The sequence below is a fragment of the Elgaria multicarinata genome, chromosome 5 (assembly GCF_023053635.1).
Source record: "Elgaria multicarinata webbii isolate HBS135686 ecotype San Diego chromosome 5, rElgMul1.1.pri, whole genome shotgun sequence".
NCBI classification, from domain to species: domain Eukaryota; kingdom Metazoa; phylum Chordata; class Lepidosauria; order Squamata; family Anguidae; genus Elgaria; species Elgaria multicarinata.
The window spans coordinates 88,003,139-88,020,656 of NC_086175.1; the positions used below are offsets into that span (position 1 = coordinate 88,003,139).

General features: G+C 39.7%; 1 protein-coding gene across 3 annotated transcripts in view; it reads left to right on the top strand.

The window, feature by feature from the left end:
• Positions 1-1,564: 1,564 nt before the first annotated feature.
• The window catches only part of CADM2 (cell adhesion molecule 2), a 527,339-nt gene continuing 511,385 nt past the window's right edge, over positions 1,565-17,518 (top strand). For all 3 annotated transcript variants that reach the window (XM_063126769.1, XM_063126771.1, XM_063126770.1), the window contains exon 1: positions 1,565-2,230. In XM_063126769.1, coding sequence (XP_062982839.1) covers positions 2,170-2,230 — 61 coding nt within the window. In that variant the 5' untranslated portion in view covers positions 1,565-2,169. The remainder of the gene's footprint in view (positions 2,231-17,518) is intronic.

Genomic DNA, 17,518 nt, shown 5'->3' on the forward strand with positions numbered 1-17,518 from the left:
ATTTCAATTTATATCCCACTTTCCCTGACAAGGGACCCCTTATAGTCAGCCATTCCAAGCTGCAATCATTCTATCTGAGATACTAGTGAGGATGGGTGACTCTGTTAATCTGTCAGTTTTGTTTTCTATGACCTATTTTTAAATCTTAAATTCTTTTTGTCCAAGATATAGAGAACTTTGCAAATTTGAGTAAATTCTTATTAAAATTTAACAAAATTCTCATCTATGCCTAAGATGCCAGCCCTATGCAAATATTACTGCCCAGGGATGGGTGCACTCCAATCTTCCTGTATCTATTTTGTCTTTTATTAGAATTCCTGAAATCTATCAACCACAACCTGGTTCTGAGCCCAGGAATTTATTCTGAACTGAATGGAGCTCACAGTCCTTCCACCCACAAAAATATTTTTGGTTACCCCATGATTTCATCATTTTAGCAGTGTAATTTTGGGCGATAGGTGAAAAAAGATAAAACAAGAAAATAGGATGGATGGAAAGAGAAGGCATCTACCAAAAACAAAAGAAGCCAGCAGAATGAAGTTACAACACAGCAGTAATAATGCTACAATATTGTAATCTTAAACTGGAAGCAGGACCACACTTTCATCATAACTATCTTGGTGCGAGCAGAGCTGGGGAGGTCCCCTTAGTCCAGATCTAACCGTTCCCAATTGGTTTCTGGCTCTTGTTAATGACGATTCACACGCGTTGGCACTTATTTGCATCCCTGCTTTCCACGGTTATTCCGCAAGTGCCTATTACTTGTCATTAGAGTTTGGCCATCCGTCATCCGCTTCCTCTCCCTGAGTATCCCCTGGCGCGTCTTCTCATCAACCGTGCTCTGTAGTCTTTCCGACTCTTCTCTTAGGCAACGTGCAAAGCAAATGATCCTTTTAAGAATCTATCGCTGCTGTTGGCTGTTGGCTGTGCTGTGACCCATTTTCCTCAAACGCGCGCTCGCTCGCTCGCTCGCTCGCTCTCTCGGCTTCTCTGCAGCTTCCAAGTGGGCGCAGTTTCAGGCCGCTGGGTGTTCGCCCCGCTCTCGAGCGTCAAGTGAAAGAATCCCCCCCACCCCAGCCACTTTCAGAACCACCTTTGGACAGCGACTTCGCTTCTTCCGCCCTTCCATACCTTTTATTCTTTTTCCAGATCTTCCATTGGCCGGTAAGAAACGCCTGGTTGTATTTCTCATAGGCTCGAGGAAGTGCCAGTCCAAAGTTGAGGCAGAGAGGGCGGGAACTGTAAGCAATAAGTCTCCTTCAAACACAGAGTCCCGCCCATAACTCGCTCAACATCTTTCCTCTTGCATCGATGCTGCCCGTTGACAGGATGAAAGTCCAGGATACGGTCTCTTCCATTGGAAAGTTGCAGCTGTCTGTCATGCTCTAGCCATGAAAGGGGGAGGACGCTAAAGAAAGCGTGGCTGTGCAAAGGAGAGGGAGGACGGCTAAATCCCAAAGAGGGGCGTGGTCTGTTAAGTCGTAGGCGTGGCTATTGAGAAAGAGGAAAGCGTGGCTTGGAAGGGGGCGGAGCCTCGTAGGAGAAAGGGGGGGAACGAGGGGGAGGGGAAGCGAGAAGGAGGAGGTGCGCGCGCTGAGATTGCCCTTGTGTCTAGAGCTGGAAAAGCGGCTCGTATAGCGGAGCAGTCTCCCTGCGAGCTGAGGTGAGAGAGAGCGCGTGCGAAGCAGCAGGAAGGCGAGGGCTGCAGCTGCCCGACCGTCTCCTCCGTACCCAGACCGACCGGAGAAGGGGGGCTGCGGGGAGAAGAGCTCTCTCGCGTTTCAAGAAAGGGGCAGCCGACTCCTCGGAAGGAGGGAAGCAGGGGTCCCACCGTGCCTGCCCGGAGAAAGACGGGGTTGGGGGGCGAAGTGTTTGGGAAGGGGAGGGGGAGCCGGCAGCCGCTCGCCCCCATTGCATCCCCGCGCGACCCTGGTGCTCCTCTTCACCCCGCTGGATAGGCTGAGGGAGACACTGCGGCGGCGGCGGCGGAGGCGGCGGAGGCGGCTCTTGCTGGGGGGAGGACGAGCCCGGCGAGAAGAGGAAGAAGAAGAAGAAGAAGAGGAGGAGGAGGAGGACGAGGAAAAAGAGGAGGAGGAGGAAGCAGGGGTAGCAGCAGCGGCTGCAGGATTCTCTACCTCGCGCCTCGCCAGCCCGAGGGAAACCCCCAGGATGCGGCTGAAACCGAGCGTCGTCTTGCGCTTATACAGCCTCTGCGGGATCCTCATACAAGGTAGCACCCCTGCCGGGGGCCCTTCCCCCTCCTTGCCCCCCACTCGCTCCCAACTTCGGGCTGTGATGTGCGTGCGTGCGTGCGTGCGAAGGCTGAGGTGGGGTAGTTGTAGGGCCGAATAGGCACCCGTCTCCTCCTTCCCATCGCCACTGCCTTGGAAAGACTCCTCCGTTGACCTTATTCCCACTCCTGTCGTCTCCTCCCTCCCTAGAGACTTGCCCCCAACCTGCCCCTCATTTGTCTTCGCATCTTGAATCTCTCTTCTCTCCCCCACCCCCCGTGCTCCCCCCCCCCCGCCCGCCTGCCTCGTGTCTGGCTTCTCTAATCCGAGGCTTCCTTCTTTCTTTATCTCTTTCCTTCGCCTCCTCCTGGCTCCCCGTTCCCTCTTTCCTAATTCGTTCTATCCATCACCCTTCGGCGCCCTCTCTCCTCCTCCAGCGGCACTTGTACAGCGCTTTCCATCCTCAAAGTGCTGCACAAACATTAATCCTTCCCTGCCCGCCCTTAATAGTCCTTCCCTCGTGCCTTCCCTCCCCCGTGAGTTGCAGTCCCCCCCCCCCGCCATTCAACTCCTTGTAACCTTCCCCTTCAGCCACTCTTTCACCCTCTTTCACCCCATCGAATATGTCCATAAAAGTGAAAAGAGGAATGCAGCCAGAAGAACAACATGTGCACTGCAACCCCATCCCAGGGGGGTAAAACACTCTAACACTGAGCATTGGTGAAGAGGAAGAGAGAGAGTATCCATGTGTGGCATATTGGGAAGAGAGATTTAAAGATGAACAAAGCTAGGTTTTGGAAACCTCCCCCCCCCCCCCCGCCACACACACATAGCGTACAATATGGAAAGCATTATCACAGCCCCTTCCCAGACTCAATTCTTTACCATATATTATTTGTCCCCTTGTTTCCCTTCCTTATTTATGCACCAATGGCACTAGTACTGACCTCTCAAATGAAATGTAACAATTGTAGTGGAGAAAAATGTAGAAACTGCTGCCCTTATACAAATGTATGGTTGTGAAAATATGTGGATGGAAGTAAGGAGCGGAAATCAAGGCAGCAAAATTCCAGCTCCTAACACTATCTCCTTCACCCCTTGAAAATTGAATTAAACGGTGATGTGTATTAAGGAGCCAACAGAGAGACTCTGTCATTCCTGAGAGAATGTGGCTGTGGTGCTGGAATGTGCAATGAGGGTAATGGATGTGTGAGAGTGTGCGTCTTTATGGCTGCAGTGTTTGAGTATGTGGTTGGGAGATGCTTTCGCTGCCTCTTTCTCCTTCCTTTCCCCACAGGCTAGGGGAGAATGAGGTGGCTAGATACCCAGATGTGTCAGTAGGAAGGACTCTTGAGTATTAACAATCATCTGGATAGCTTTTGGAGGTTTTAAATGAGGTCAGCAAGCACCAGCAACTTCTCCATGTTTTCCTATGGATGGTTGGTGTTTTCCCCTACCAGGATCATTGAGGGCATTGAATTGTCTCAGTCTTTCTCTGTTTAGGGGATTCATAAAGAGCTAAGTGACCTTGTGGTATTTCTTCCCACCCCACCCCCACTCCTCAGCAGCAGCATTATAAAGTTTATTGTATTTCATGCTTACATGCACTTGCAGTATCATGCAATGAGGTCTCCAGGGAAGGCAGTGGAAGCTTTTCCTCCCTCACCCCCCATCCGCCAAAATAGAAGTAACCTTTTAAGTGAGCCTGTGACTTGGCTGTATTTGGAAACCTACATGTCGCCACTGCTTCATCTTCTGAGGAACTGGGCTTTTTAAAAAGCAGTGCTTAAAGGAGGTGGAATGATTGTGTTTGGTAACTGCAATGATTTTATATGGCTATTTGCTTTCCTTACTGATCTGTGTGAGCTGCTGGGATGTCATAGCACAAGGAGCTGCTATGCTGCTGCTATATGGGATTATTTATTGGGGACTCTGGCAGGTGGCACATGTATGGGGTTGCCTTTCTTCTCGTTACATTTATATGTGAACTGTCAATTGCCTTTGCTGCAAAAGGAGGGGGAAGCTCTCTTTATTGATTTTTCTCATCATTATAATTGTGGTTGCTTCTGGTGAAGGAAAACCTCATATTTTTTAGGATGGTGTCGGCTGCATTCAATGCGTATTGTATTTAACACTAAACTGGTAATTTAAAATTGTATCTGCCTGTCTGTCTAGATATGTGTATTTTTAAACACAGCAGTTCAGTGATTTTGCCAGGAAAAAATTGCACCACTGCAGGCAGCATCAGGTAAAAGAAAAATGCATGCAAGAGGTTGCTTTTTGGTATTGCCTGCATGGAGGTAATCAAGATGGGCCTTTCCAAATGGGATAAAGAACAACCCATTCATTATTATATCATCTACCTGATACTTCACTTACATTTAAAAATGTGTAGTATTTTAAGGGATGGGGTGGCAAACCTACCAATTCTGTTTTCAACAGCAATAACACCTCAAGCATTCCATCTAAGAATTCATCCTTCTGGCTGAGAAGGCTGCTTTAGAAAACAGTGTGCATGATCTCCCCCTTATAATTAAAAATTAAGTGAGTGAATACCTCTGGATATATAGAAAACTGAGTAGTGTGCCCTATTTTTAGCCTTTCTTTGTTTTATGAGAGTAAAACAATGATGGCAAAGGAAGTACATGCATATTGATAAGAAAAGTATAGTATACCTAGTAGATGCATATTGTTTAGATACTTCTTAACTTCTCATTAACTCCTTATGTTCTCTTTATTTTGTCACTAGTTTGGCATTAATAGTAGGCTTGGTATATTTGGTGACTATTGGGCACCATTACCCTTGTCTAGAAAATATAGTTTGTTCTGCCAGCTTAATTTTCATTCCAAACTTTTCAACTGATCAGTTCAAAGTTCCTTTTGCCTGTCCTTCATGCATCCCAACCCCAGAGTTTATTCTGCAGGATCTATCCTCCAGACAAAATAAAAAATAAAAAATACACCACTTAAATCCACCCCAAACCATGTTTTGCAGTAGATGTCTGCTAAATTTATTCACCTTTTTTCTTGAAGGAAATCTAAATCTTTGAAATGTTTGGCCATCTGGCTTTCAAATAACTTAAGTGGAGGTAGTTTTATTAATTTCAGTGAGCTTCTACAGTTAGATTATTTTTTTTTTAAAGGAAATATGTGGTGGCCAGGTGAAATCCAGATTTTTATTTAGCCTTGTATAATCAGGGAGGCCTATATGGGAATCTAGTTTTATTGGAATGACTTCTGCTAACCATGAGACCAGCTGTGAAACCAACCAACCAACCAAAAAACAACCAGTTAACAGTAAGAGGAGATAATGGATCTTCTGCTTCTGTAAAGACTGAGCCTTTGTACAAAGTAGAAAAGTATCTACTTAAAGGCCTTCCACATAAGTTAATGAAATTGGTGTTGAGGACTAAAACAAACACACTAACAAACTGGAAGATTGTGCTTAGCAAGGCCTGAAATAAACTTTGTTTCATAGGATTGAATATGAATACGATGCTTAGTTGCAGCTATTATGGGCTTCCGTAAAAGTAGGACTGATTATGTGTGTAGCCCAAACCACACATCCCAACCCCGGATTTTGTTACATTTATTTACAATTATGCTTAATTATATTATTTTACTAGACACATTTGCAAAGCTAAAATTTTTGGAATTACTAGATATTTTAACATTTCTACAAAATGAATGATAAGCTTACTTGAACAACCTAAAGCCAGTCATTAAATGAGTAATGTACTTTCAAAAGTAGTGTATTGCATAATAAGTAGTAATGAAATTACAGCAGTAAATATATTTTACTGTACTTCATGAGTATAGAGGTGTTAGAATTGTCCCAGAATTGTAGCTGCTGTAGCCCCCTGCTGTGTGATAATGCAAATGGCATCTAATGCTTTAATGTGCTGTGCTTTTGTGAAAAATACTGTGTAGTACTGTATTAGATGCAGAAACTGTTACTCAGCACTTCACAAGGTCTGAGTAAATATTTCATAGAGCAATTCCTATAGCTTTTTGAGAAAAAGTGTGATTGAAGTGAACATTTTAGTGAATGATTGTCAGTAGATGAATAGCTAATACTGGGTTTGAGTTTGATTGTGATATGTCCTTTCAAAACATCTTACTGATAAGTGTATGAATCAGAAACATGGTCCCCCCTCCTTAAAATTAAGTAGAGACAATGAGTTGGCTTGAAGGCACTCTACAAATAATGTTGTGCCGTTAAACCACATTATTGTGGTCATCGTGATCTGACCTAGGCAATATTTAACTTTTCCAGGAAAATTTTCATCTGTTTCTAGTACTTCTGTCCTTCCTGGTAACTGCTCTGACCATTTAAAATCAAGAATTTTTTAAAAAGTATTTGCAAACTTAAGGTACCTTCTCCATAAATGTCAAGATTATTTTTTGAAAATTGAAAATTCTTTTACAGTGTGGCACTAAATGTACACACACACACACACACACACACACACACACACACACTGCAACCAAATCTTTGCATATTTACTTGGAAGGAAGTCCTACTAATTTCCAAGTAAATGTGGATAAGATTGCCTTGCTGCAATTACATGCAATATAAAGTTATTTATCTTGAAAAATGTTAATTAGAATAAATCATATGTACATAGTGCAAAATGTATAGTACTACCATTGTTGTAAATGTACAACTGAAGCAAATCCATAGGTTCAATCATTATAGGATGTGGGTTGTATCCATTTTCATGTCTTTGGGGATGCATATACGTAATAATTGAAGATTGTTAATTACTTGTCATTAAGTAACATCTCTTTCTTCTGCGTGGTTCTCTTCCTGTTGTTGTTTATATGGTTACCTTTTTTGGTGTTTGCAGTTAGTATTTTTGAATGTCTGCTTAACTTTAATATTTTTCCAGCCCTGGCCTTTAATGAGGCCACATGAAATTTTTATTAGCCAAAACATGTATGGCTCAAGTCAGTTGTATTGCACCTTCTCTCTCTCTCTCTCTCTCTCTCTCTGTGTGTGTGTGTGTGTGTGTGTGTGTCCCATCTCATTTTTATGTCCTGTTAGTGGAACAATGGGCATTTATGGAAAAAGGAATGTATTAAGATAAGATCATTACAGTACTTCCCATTTGCAAGGGTTGCTTCTGGCTGATAGGGGCTCTTTAAGGAACATATAGTCCATGGCTTCTCAAATGTACCCACCAAAGACTTTTGGTATTGCCACTGCGACACTAGTTCACTTTGTTGACTTGTATAGGCTATGACCTAATCTGTAACATCACCTATGACCTTTCCTAATGAGCAATTTGAGAATCTTGCCTAACCCCATGATCTAGGTCATCTATTTCTGATATCCCTGATGGAAAGAAAGCATGATGGAAAAACTTTGTAAACTGCCCAGAGAGCTTAGGATATGGGGCAGTATATAAATGCAATAAATAAATAAATAAATAATCCCTCATCCCTCTAAACTAGCCTTTCCCAACATGGTACTCTTCACATGTTTTGGACTACAACTCCCATCAGCTCCAGCTAATATGGCCAATAGTAAAGGAACATGGGAGTTGATGTTCAAAACAGTGGAAGGCACCAGGTTAGGGAAAGTGGTTCTAAACATATCCATAGACCCTTTGAGAAAAAGAGCTTGTAACAGGCAAAGACAGGGATTGGCTAAAAGGTCTTGTCATGTTGCATTCCTTTCAGGACTTGCAAATGCTGTTTTTAATAATGCTTTATGACAAGAGCTGAGGTCCATTTTGTCCTTTTACTGGGGCTAAGTTGTCAATTACTTAATTTCTGGTTGGCACTCATAGGTGACCATGACCTTATTATATTAACTGCCGATATGTCTGGGTAGCCATATTGGCAGGTTAAACTCATGTACATTGTACCAAAACATGCCCATTGTGCATGCATAGTGTTGATCTTCCTCTTGCTTGTGGATGGCACACATGAGTACTCTTCAGGATCTACAAAAGTCTATGAGTTGATGGGAAGGTCCGAAATGGAAAAATGACTGTGTTCAGATGAACAGGATCAGAGAGCTCTGTGCAATAAGGAACCCTGATAATGCAATGCCATGGAAGTCTTTAACCACATCCAATTGAACATGGTTACATTTCTGCTTCAGACCTTCCCCATCACTGTGGAGTCAAAAGCACACATTCCCATCTGCAGAATTTTGTAATGACTGGGGAGGGCTATGGTAGTCTACATTTTCTTTCACATTCTAGGTATTATCTCTCTCTTTGACATCCTTTCTCTATCAATATCACTTTTACTGGACACAGAACACAGCAGTGGGATCAAAGGAAGATACTGTTGTGCCCTGTGCATTCACCTCCCCTGAAAAGTATTGTTGAGCTGAACTGCTTTACACAGCTTCTGTGGCCACCACAAAAGCAAGCCTGGCCTAAATTAAGAGGAGCTGTGAATCAACAGTAGGGAGGCAGATAGGTTTCTTTCTACACATAGATCTGAATGGAAAACATGAGTAAATTGTAATGTGGAAGGTATGTGGGCCATTAAGTATCATGAATGCGTCTCATAAATGTGTACACCTTGTGGCTGGTTCACATACTTGCCTGGCTGAGGATCCTCTTCACATGGCAGAGAAAGGTTGGGTAATTATAAGTTAACATGTAATGGAAGTATTCTGTACTTAGATCTGCACATTAGTAAACTTGAAGTGTGTGATATCTGCAGCACTGTTGGCACTGATTGGCAGGCTGAATTTTTTCTCATCACCTGCTACCTGCTACTTTTAAGTATAGATGCTAGATCATGGGACTTTCTGCCTGCAAAGCATGTGCACCACTATTGTACTATGACCCCTCCCCATAGCTAAGAACCTTTTATTGAATATCTGAACAAATCTCACCAAAATCAGAAGCAATATTCTCTTCTTTTTATCCAAGTCATATATACAAATGCCATTTTAGGCAAAACCATTCAAAAACCATCCTGCAATTTATTTTGTTTAAGGCTGCAAGAAATGGTGCAGTTCCTAAGTTAACCCCCAAGACAAGAGTTCATGGGCACCTCTAAGTATTGGTGGCAAGGGAACTATGTGACTCCTTAGCTTTACAGACCGCTTCCAGAAATGAGAACCTGCTGACAGTGAAACCACTGTCCACATGAAGTGGAAAATCCCCAAGAGACATCAGGAAGCCATCTGAGTCCATAACCATCTGGTTGTAAGTCCATTTGGGCAGAAAAGTGGCCCAGTCATTCAATGAACCAAGGGAGTTTGCCTTCAGCTCAGTTCTATTATTTAGGATATAGATGGATAATATACTTTTTTGTGGGTAGTTGAAAGGACACACAAAACCAAAGGTTCTTTTCAAGAATTGGGGGAGGGGGAACTGTTTGGACTCACTCTTAAAGATGATAAGTCACATCCAACCTCACATGAATGGACTTCATAATAATCCACATAACAGGATTGTCCTTTCACCCTTCCTTTGCACTCTTCTGTGTCTTCCAAATCCAGAATGTCACCCTCCAGAACAGAAACTGTTTTTAGCTGTGTTGATTTCACTACTGTATGGATACAGTTGGATACTATCCATAGCCAATATACTTCTGCAAATAGCTTTGATTCAAAGGTATCAATATTACCTTTAACAGTATTGTTACTGTATTTGCTTGGATTAGTAATTCAGCAGTATTTCTAGAACTTAATACTGGAATAAGCATTTTCAAAAGATGCATACAATAGAATGTCTTCAGATATTTTGTTCAAATTGGGTGCCTGCCCAATGTATTATTCCTGTAACATGATGGAAAGGCCTTTGTAAAACATAACCTATAAGGCCTCTTGCTTCTCATTTGCTTCAGTTTCCTTCCATCTTCTCTTTCAATTAATCAAACAAGTGGATAGAGTTGAGAAGCTTTTTTGAATTCATGCAAACCTGCTTTTTGAAGTCCACAAAGCTCAAAGTGAAAGTTCAGTATCTGAAGATATGTTTGTTTCAAACACCGATTACAGAGATAAACATGAGTTACAATATTATTGTCAATGATATATTATTTATTGTTATAGATATAAATCTAATAAAGAAGTATGGATGCTTGCAGGGCTTAATAGCCTAGACAATATTATCAAGAACAGGTTTCTCTTTCTCTTCTCCAAGGCATTTAACAGCATTTAACAACATATGCTGAGTTTGTTTTTAACGGACCCCAGAATAGCTGTTTTTATAAGCATACTGTGTTTATATGCTTTTAATGTTTTTAAACTTTGTATATTTGTTTTAATGTTTACTGTTTTAACTTTTGTAAACCGCCCAGAGAGCTTTGGCTATGGGGCGATATATAAATACTAATACTAATAATAATGCAGAAATCTGAATAAGGAAGTATAGCCTTTACATACTTTATGATGGAACCGTTTCTGTAACTTCTAATTAAACATGAATGTACTGTGTGGTATATCTAATGTGTTCTCCCATCAGCGATTTTAGTAATTTTTCTTATTCCCTTCCTCCCAATTTCATATACTTCTCTGTGTCTGCAATGAATTGCCCTGTTTTATCCAACAATATTTGTGAGTCTTAAGTCTACTTCTATTTAGTAAAGCTCTCTGTCCCAGTAGCTTAAAAATGTCTGACAGCTCTGAGAAATTTTAAGGACAAATTACTTCACAGTGTCAGTTGCAGTAGATGCTTAGGGATAAATATCTGAACAAATGGAAAATACCAAACTGACCTACATCTGCTGGATTATCAGTGTGTTAGTGGACTTGTTTCTATTTCTGCGATGCAACGTGGAAAGAGACTGCACTCACTATTCCCTAACTAGAAAAAAAAATCCAACTAATTAGTTGGGAGTATATGAAATCAGTGCCTGAATTAGATGTAATTTTATTTAAAGATTCTTCTCATGTTACACAACAAATATTATGGCAACTAGGACTAAATATTGTTCTGTCCTAGCCATTGAAATTGATTTTTACAGGCTGAAAAACAACTGAAAAGAATATTAACAAATAAGTGGTGAATGATGATTCCTATGCAGCCAAAGAGGACACTGAGAACCAAGATGAAGATACTGCTATACTCTGGGGAATCTCAGGTTTGCAAGGGGGTGGGGAAGTATTAAAAATACCTAAAGTGGCAACAATTAGAAAAAAACCTTCTTGGAGTTCAAAAAGAAGTGTGCATGTTCAGTAGGCATGGAATATTGAGTGTCGTATGGGGATAAATAGAAAACTGCAGGGGTGTGTGTGTGTGTGTGTGTGTGTGTGTGTGTGTATGTGTATGTGTATAGAGGAGAGCCCTGCACAGAGGAGATGGCTAGCTGGAACCCAGCATTGGAGCACTCCTCTTATGAGTAAGTAGGATGCACTAAAATATTTTGTTGCAGGTCCTACTTGTACTAAATAAAAGGATTGAAAGTATACACATATATCTATTCTATTTTTTGAAGCTGGGAATCCTACATGTACATAGGAGCAACAGAGAAGAGAAGAAGATTAAAGCAGGTCTGCACGGCCTTAATCCCTGCAAATTTCAAGGAATCGTAGCCAGTGTCTTTTCCCTTAGTCCAGTAGGCCTTTTTTAAAATAAATAAATAAATAAATAAATAAGGGGCAGTTGCTTTTCTGACATTGCAGCATCAGAGGTCTTACCCTTTAATGTTAACCCAGTCCTATTTTTCTCACACTACTGTGGTCCAAGCATTATTAAAAGTTGTGCTCCTTTGGTGACACCACACTTCAGCTGGCAAGTGGTGGATGATCCTCGTGCATTCAGCCTAACACATCATGTGGGGATCATAATAATAGAATGAGACTGGCCTGAACTTGCAAAAGGAGAGTGTATGCCCCGTAGAGGCTAAATAAAATTACTGTGTAGATATGTGTATTGTTCTATTTAAAGTTTTTTTAAAAAACATATATGTTGCACTACACAGTAATTCTGTTGAACTTTGCATACTTAACCACTTTCATATTAAAATCACTGCATAATTCTAGGGAAGCTCAACCAACTTAATTCTTTCTGGTCTTTAAAAAGTTAGTTTAAAATCTTGTTTTTAAAAAGCTTTCAGTGCTTGGGTAGGAAAAAGTATCAATGATTTCGTTGTTGTTGTTGTTTTTGCTGCTGCTACTGTTTGCTCTGAATGGCCTCAGAACTCAAGACTCAATGGGAGTTGTCTTTATTACAGTTCTCTCACACATATAAAGACACATACTCATTTCATTGGGTATAAGGTGGTGCAGGATCAAACTGCAAAAGCTATACAAGCTGAAGACTTGTACAATGGAATATTTGTACCTGTATTTTGGTTTGTAATAAAATTCTAATACTAATGATAGTTTTTGTTTTCTTCGCTACACCTCTTGCAATCCAAGCACCAGTGGTACTGAGAAAACAAATTTCCACTATATCCTTTTCTCTCTTTCTCAGTATCTGATACAGTATGACAGTTGCCTCTTGCACCAATTGGCCCAAGTTGGAAAGGCAGTGACGGCTCACATTCTGAGCAGTATATAGTGCTGATAAGTCCTGGGCAGGGAGGAGGGGGAGGATAATGTGATCAGCACTGGCTGATGATGGGAAAGGAATTGAGAAGAATTGGAGCACAGAGCTCAGTGTTTGCAAGGGCCTCCTGAAGGCAAAGGATTTGTGAAGCTCACCAGAAGAGACTTATTTTATTATTACTATTCTGATATTTAACACTTTGATTTGTGTTTCATTGTTTTTATATGATTGGATTTCCACCTCTTGCTACTTTTAATTTTTTTAAACCCTAGAAACCTACAATATGTTGAAGGAAAGTATAGAACACTTTTATTAATGCATAAATAAAGAAATCATGACTGTTTGCACATTGTGCAAAATTGATGCAATAATCTTTTGTCCTGTATGTATGTGTATTATTGAAATAAGCTGAAGCATGTGATGAACAATATGGGAATATTGTAAAAGCCATCAGGATACTGCTAAAAATACATATTTGCTATTATACCAGACATGTAGGTTTACACTGTGGTGCTAGAATGTAATTAGCAGATACTCTGCTAGTAACATTAGCATGTGTAACTTTGTGAACCATTGCTGTTGTGTGTTAAGAATTTGGAACATCAACTTGCATTTCCTTTCTAAATCTGAACTTTGTGAACTTATAGGGGGAAAATTAGTTTAGAATAAAACAAACTTCCCCATGTATCGGAATCCATGGTAATTGGTGTTGCTGGAGTTGGCAGCATTACTGTGGGAGGTGCACCATCTTCTCTTTCTTCCCTCCTCTGCCACAGACATGTTGACTCTTGTTTCCCAGCTGCATTTTCCACTCCCTTCATCTTCACCATAAAAGTGTTGACACATAAGAATTATTTTTGCATCTTGAACCACTGTTGCAAAATATTTTGAAAACCTTGTTTAAGAGTTAGACACATTGTGCAGAAATAATTTTGTGAAAATACTGACTAGTGTCTTGGTTTTAACTTGTTCACGATCCTGAAGGAATATTTTGACTTTATTCATAATTTAAATGTTTAAGATCGCAGTTATTATGTAGCAGGAAACCAAGAATGTGGTGGATCCAGATTTAGTAAAGCTTAGATTAGACCTATTGAAATCAGTGGGACTTAAATTAACTAAATTAATGCCATTGACTTCAACTGGTCTATTCTAAGATTATCAAGTCTGGATCTAATCCAGTACATTTTCATTATGCCATTTGTTTTTCTTATTTATGTGCTGTAAAATATTCAGAATACTCTGGCTGTAGAACAAACATGTTCTTTTGCATATACTTTGTGTTCCTTAAGAATTGGTGAGATTCAGAAGAGCTGTTTTACATTTCTCCCTCCAGCATCTGCATGGTGGAGAAAGCATTCTACATTTAATCTCTGTATGTCTTCCTGAGAAATTTTATATACATATAAAGCTCTCTTTGTATTTATTAGTATTCCCAAAGCATGTCTTTTCAATGATAGAAAAGTTTTGTATAGAGCAGCTTTAAACAGATGTTGTTAATTATGTATCCCAGCATGGTGCAGTCAGAGGTGTGTTGCCCCTCAGTAATGCCTAACCTATGAAAAGAGGGAAATTCAGTACACCCTCATAATGCATGCAATTAGTTGAATTTCTGGATAAGATTTGTGTTTCACTTCACTCCACTTTAATTATAACGGTGTTCTGAGGATTTATTTTAAAGAAAGCATATATACTCTGCTCACTTGTCAAACTGACTACTGGGTATTGCAGTATATGATTTGGACACTGCATAACAAGCAGCATCTATTCTCTTGAAACTAATTTGCAGAAGTAAAAGCTTGCCACTGTAACATGTTTGGAAACTTTTAGATAGGGAACTAGGTGGTGCTGTTCTTTCATCTTTGTATCTTAGCTGAGTTCTTCAGCCTTATTTCTGAACATGCCTTTTTTTCTAACTAGGAAATTGTCTATACTGTACATTTTGTTGCTGTTAAGCATAAAGAATTAATATTTTGCAGCAATTGTTCTGTTTCAGCTGTCTTTTTTAAACATCATTCCATTATCTGGCATAGAGAAAAGCATAGTTGTTGCTTCACTTGAGAGGAGCTGAGGGCTGTATGCCTTCATTTCAGGAAAGGAATGATAATCTGAGTGCAGGTGTCACATTTTTAAGATGTTAAATGCCAACTTGAGTGAGCTGTCTTACTGTTAAAGGAGGTTGGAAGAAACCTGGAATTGCATATTCTGCACTTTAAAAGATTCCTGACATAAATTAGTTAGTGGTGCTTAGTCCTATTATTACTTGGGCTGTCAATAAACCTTTGTCAACTAATCTATTAAACTTGCATGTGCATGAGACCAATATTTAGAAATGCCTTAAAGTATAAATTTATTTATTTATTTATTTACTGCATTTCAATACTACCCAATAGTTGAAGATCTCTGGGCAGTTCACAAAAATTAAAACTATATAATACAACTTAAATATAAAAACTAAACCACAATATAAAACCAAAATATAAAAGTAATTAAACTGAGCATCAATGCAGAGATTTAAAATATAGATTTAAAAGAGCAAATTAAAAGACTATGATTGTAAAATCAACAGTCTACTAGTAATATATGAAGGTCTATTGAGCTCAATATATCAACTGGGGTCAGGGAAAGCAGGAATAAGGAATTTGCAGTTGTTTGATTATTTATATGGAAATTCTGTAGCACAATAATCTGCTAAGGACCAGTAGTTTATCATCTTGCTTTCCCACACTGGGTGGTGGTTTAAAGGATAGATTTATTTGATCACAAACCCTTCTCATGCTCATGCCAGCTTTATTCTTTACCTCCCTGCCAAAGCCCCCTCTTTATGAACTTACTCCTAACAAGAGAGTGAAACATGACTCCATTTTGATCCTATTGGTGCAGATAGCACTAAAAGGAGCATGAAAGAGTAGCACTTCATTCTGTCTTCCATGCACCCTGTTAGGAAATAGAGCCCCTGCAATCTTCCATATCTTGAGAATCATCTTGCTGAAACAAGGTGCTATTGGAGAGCCACAAGAGATTCCAAAGCATATAGTATCAGAGGAGGAAAATTGTAAAGCCCAGTCTAGGAGCAGTCCTTGTTTGTTCAGGGCTCTACTTTTACTAGATTTGCATAATTTTAATCAATATTGAAATCAATCCTAATATTACTTAAATGACTTGCTGCCAAACCTAGACAGGTTACTGAATAACAAAGTGATGTGGTATTTGTCAAGGTGATACTAGTACTCTAATTTCTGAAAAATGTTTAATGTTGTGGCAAGCTCCTTGAGGCAGGAATCTTGGTTATGTTACCAATAAAGTGTCCATGAGCACTGATGGTTCTGTATGCATTGATTGTTCTGGATAAATGGAATGTGCTCCCCAATGACATAGGCAGGGATCTTCAGTCTTGATCTTTAGACATCTGCTCAAGATCCACCTCTTCATGCAGGCTTTCACTGAAGCATGAACCAACCATTGTCATTATAGCTGACCAATTATTATTTTACTGTGTGTTTATTATTATGCCTTATGTTTTCACCACTTTGAAAGCCCACTGGAAAGTGATATGTATGTGTTTGTGTGTGTGTGTGTGTGTGTGTGTTTGTAATAAAATAAATAGTAAAATAAATGCATGTTGTTTATCTTGTCCTGTGTAAGAGGATTTTGCACATATAACACTCCAAATATGGTGTTCCTCTTGTCCTGTAACTTCCATTAAATTATCCATGACACAGTCACTGCCTACAGTTTCTTAGAATAAAAGCTTCAAAAGAATCCCTATTATAATAGTTGATTGTTGCTTCGGATCATAGCATGAGTAAAAACAAAACAAAAAATCGTTGTATACTGCCAAATTACATTTTGATGATCAACTTAGGAGTCCTTTTGATTTTAAAGGACTCCTAAGATGATGTGCAATGGGATCTGAAGTTAACTTCATTTCCCCCCCATGACAATAGAAAGCAGTAACCTTTCCAGGGTTCAGTTTTTAACTGGGATTCATCAGTTTTAATTAAGTTGAACTCCCATGGATTAAAAGCTAATGATGATAAGTGGTATCTTCTATTTATTTAAAAACATGAGTTGTTCGGTGCTCATTAATTCTGTTCTTGAATCTCCATGTAACACATTTAGATTTTCTCAGGGGAGGAAACCTAATGGTATCCTTAAGGTTTATTTGTGAAGGTATTTTAAAAAAAACTTCCAATTTCCAAGAAAAAGTCTGATACAATATTTGGGACTGCTAATTTAATATTATTTTCCAGGAAAGGCTTGTTCATTATGTCATTTACTTTTCTAAGTGAGAAATTGGAGAGCTATGGAAACTCATTTATTCTCTGCTATGGAAGGGAAGTGGAATAATGACTTGAAATTGTTGGGATGAACATTTTGTATACATTGCAATGCTTGAGAGTAATTTTAACTACAAATCTGTATACATGTTATCAAAGGTTAGAAGCAGGCATTTTGTTGGTGTGAAAGGATGATCACTGTGCTCTCTAATTCATAGAATTTTCTATGATCAGAGTATGAATAACTCTGCTTGGAAAATCAAAGACAGTCAAGAACTTGTCATGTAATTTGGGCTTTTAGAAGTGACTTAACTGATAAAGAATCTTAAAAAGAGGGTGAGATACACCTTGATGTCTGCCCAGTCTATTTGCCAATGGAGAGACCTAGCCAATGTAAAGGTACAGTTTTGCTCAGGTTCTTGTTTGTATTATTTTGGGAAAATAGCTTACAGAATTGATTGATTAGGACAGTCTGTCTAAAAGAGCAAAAGGTGTCCATTGAACCTTTAACAGGTAATGGTACCTAGCTGTTTTAAAAGAA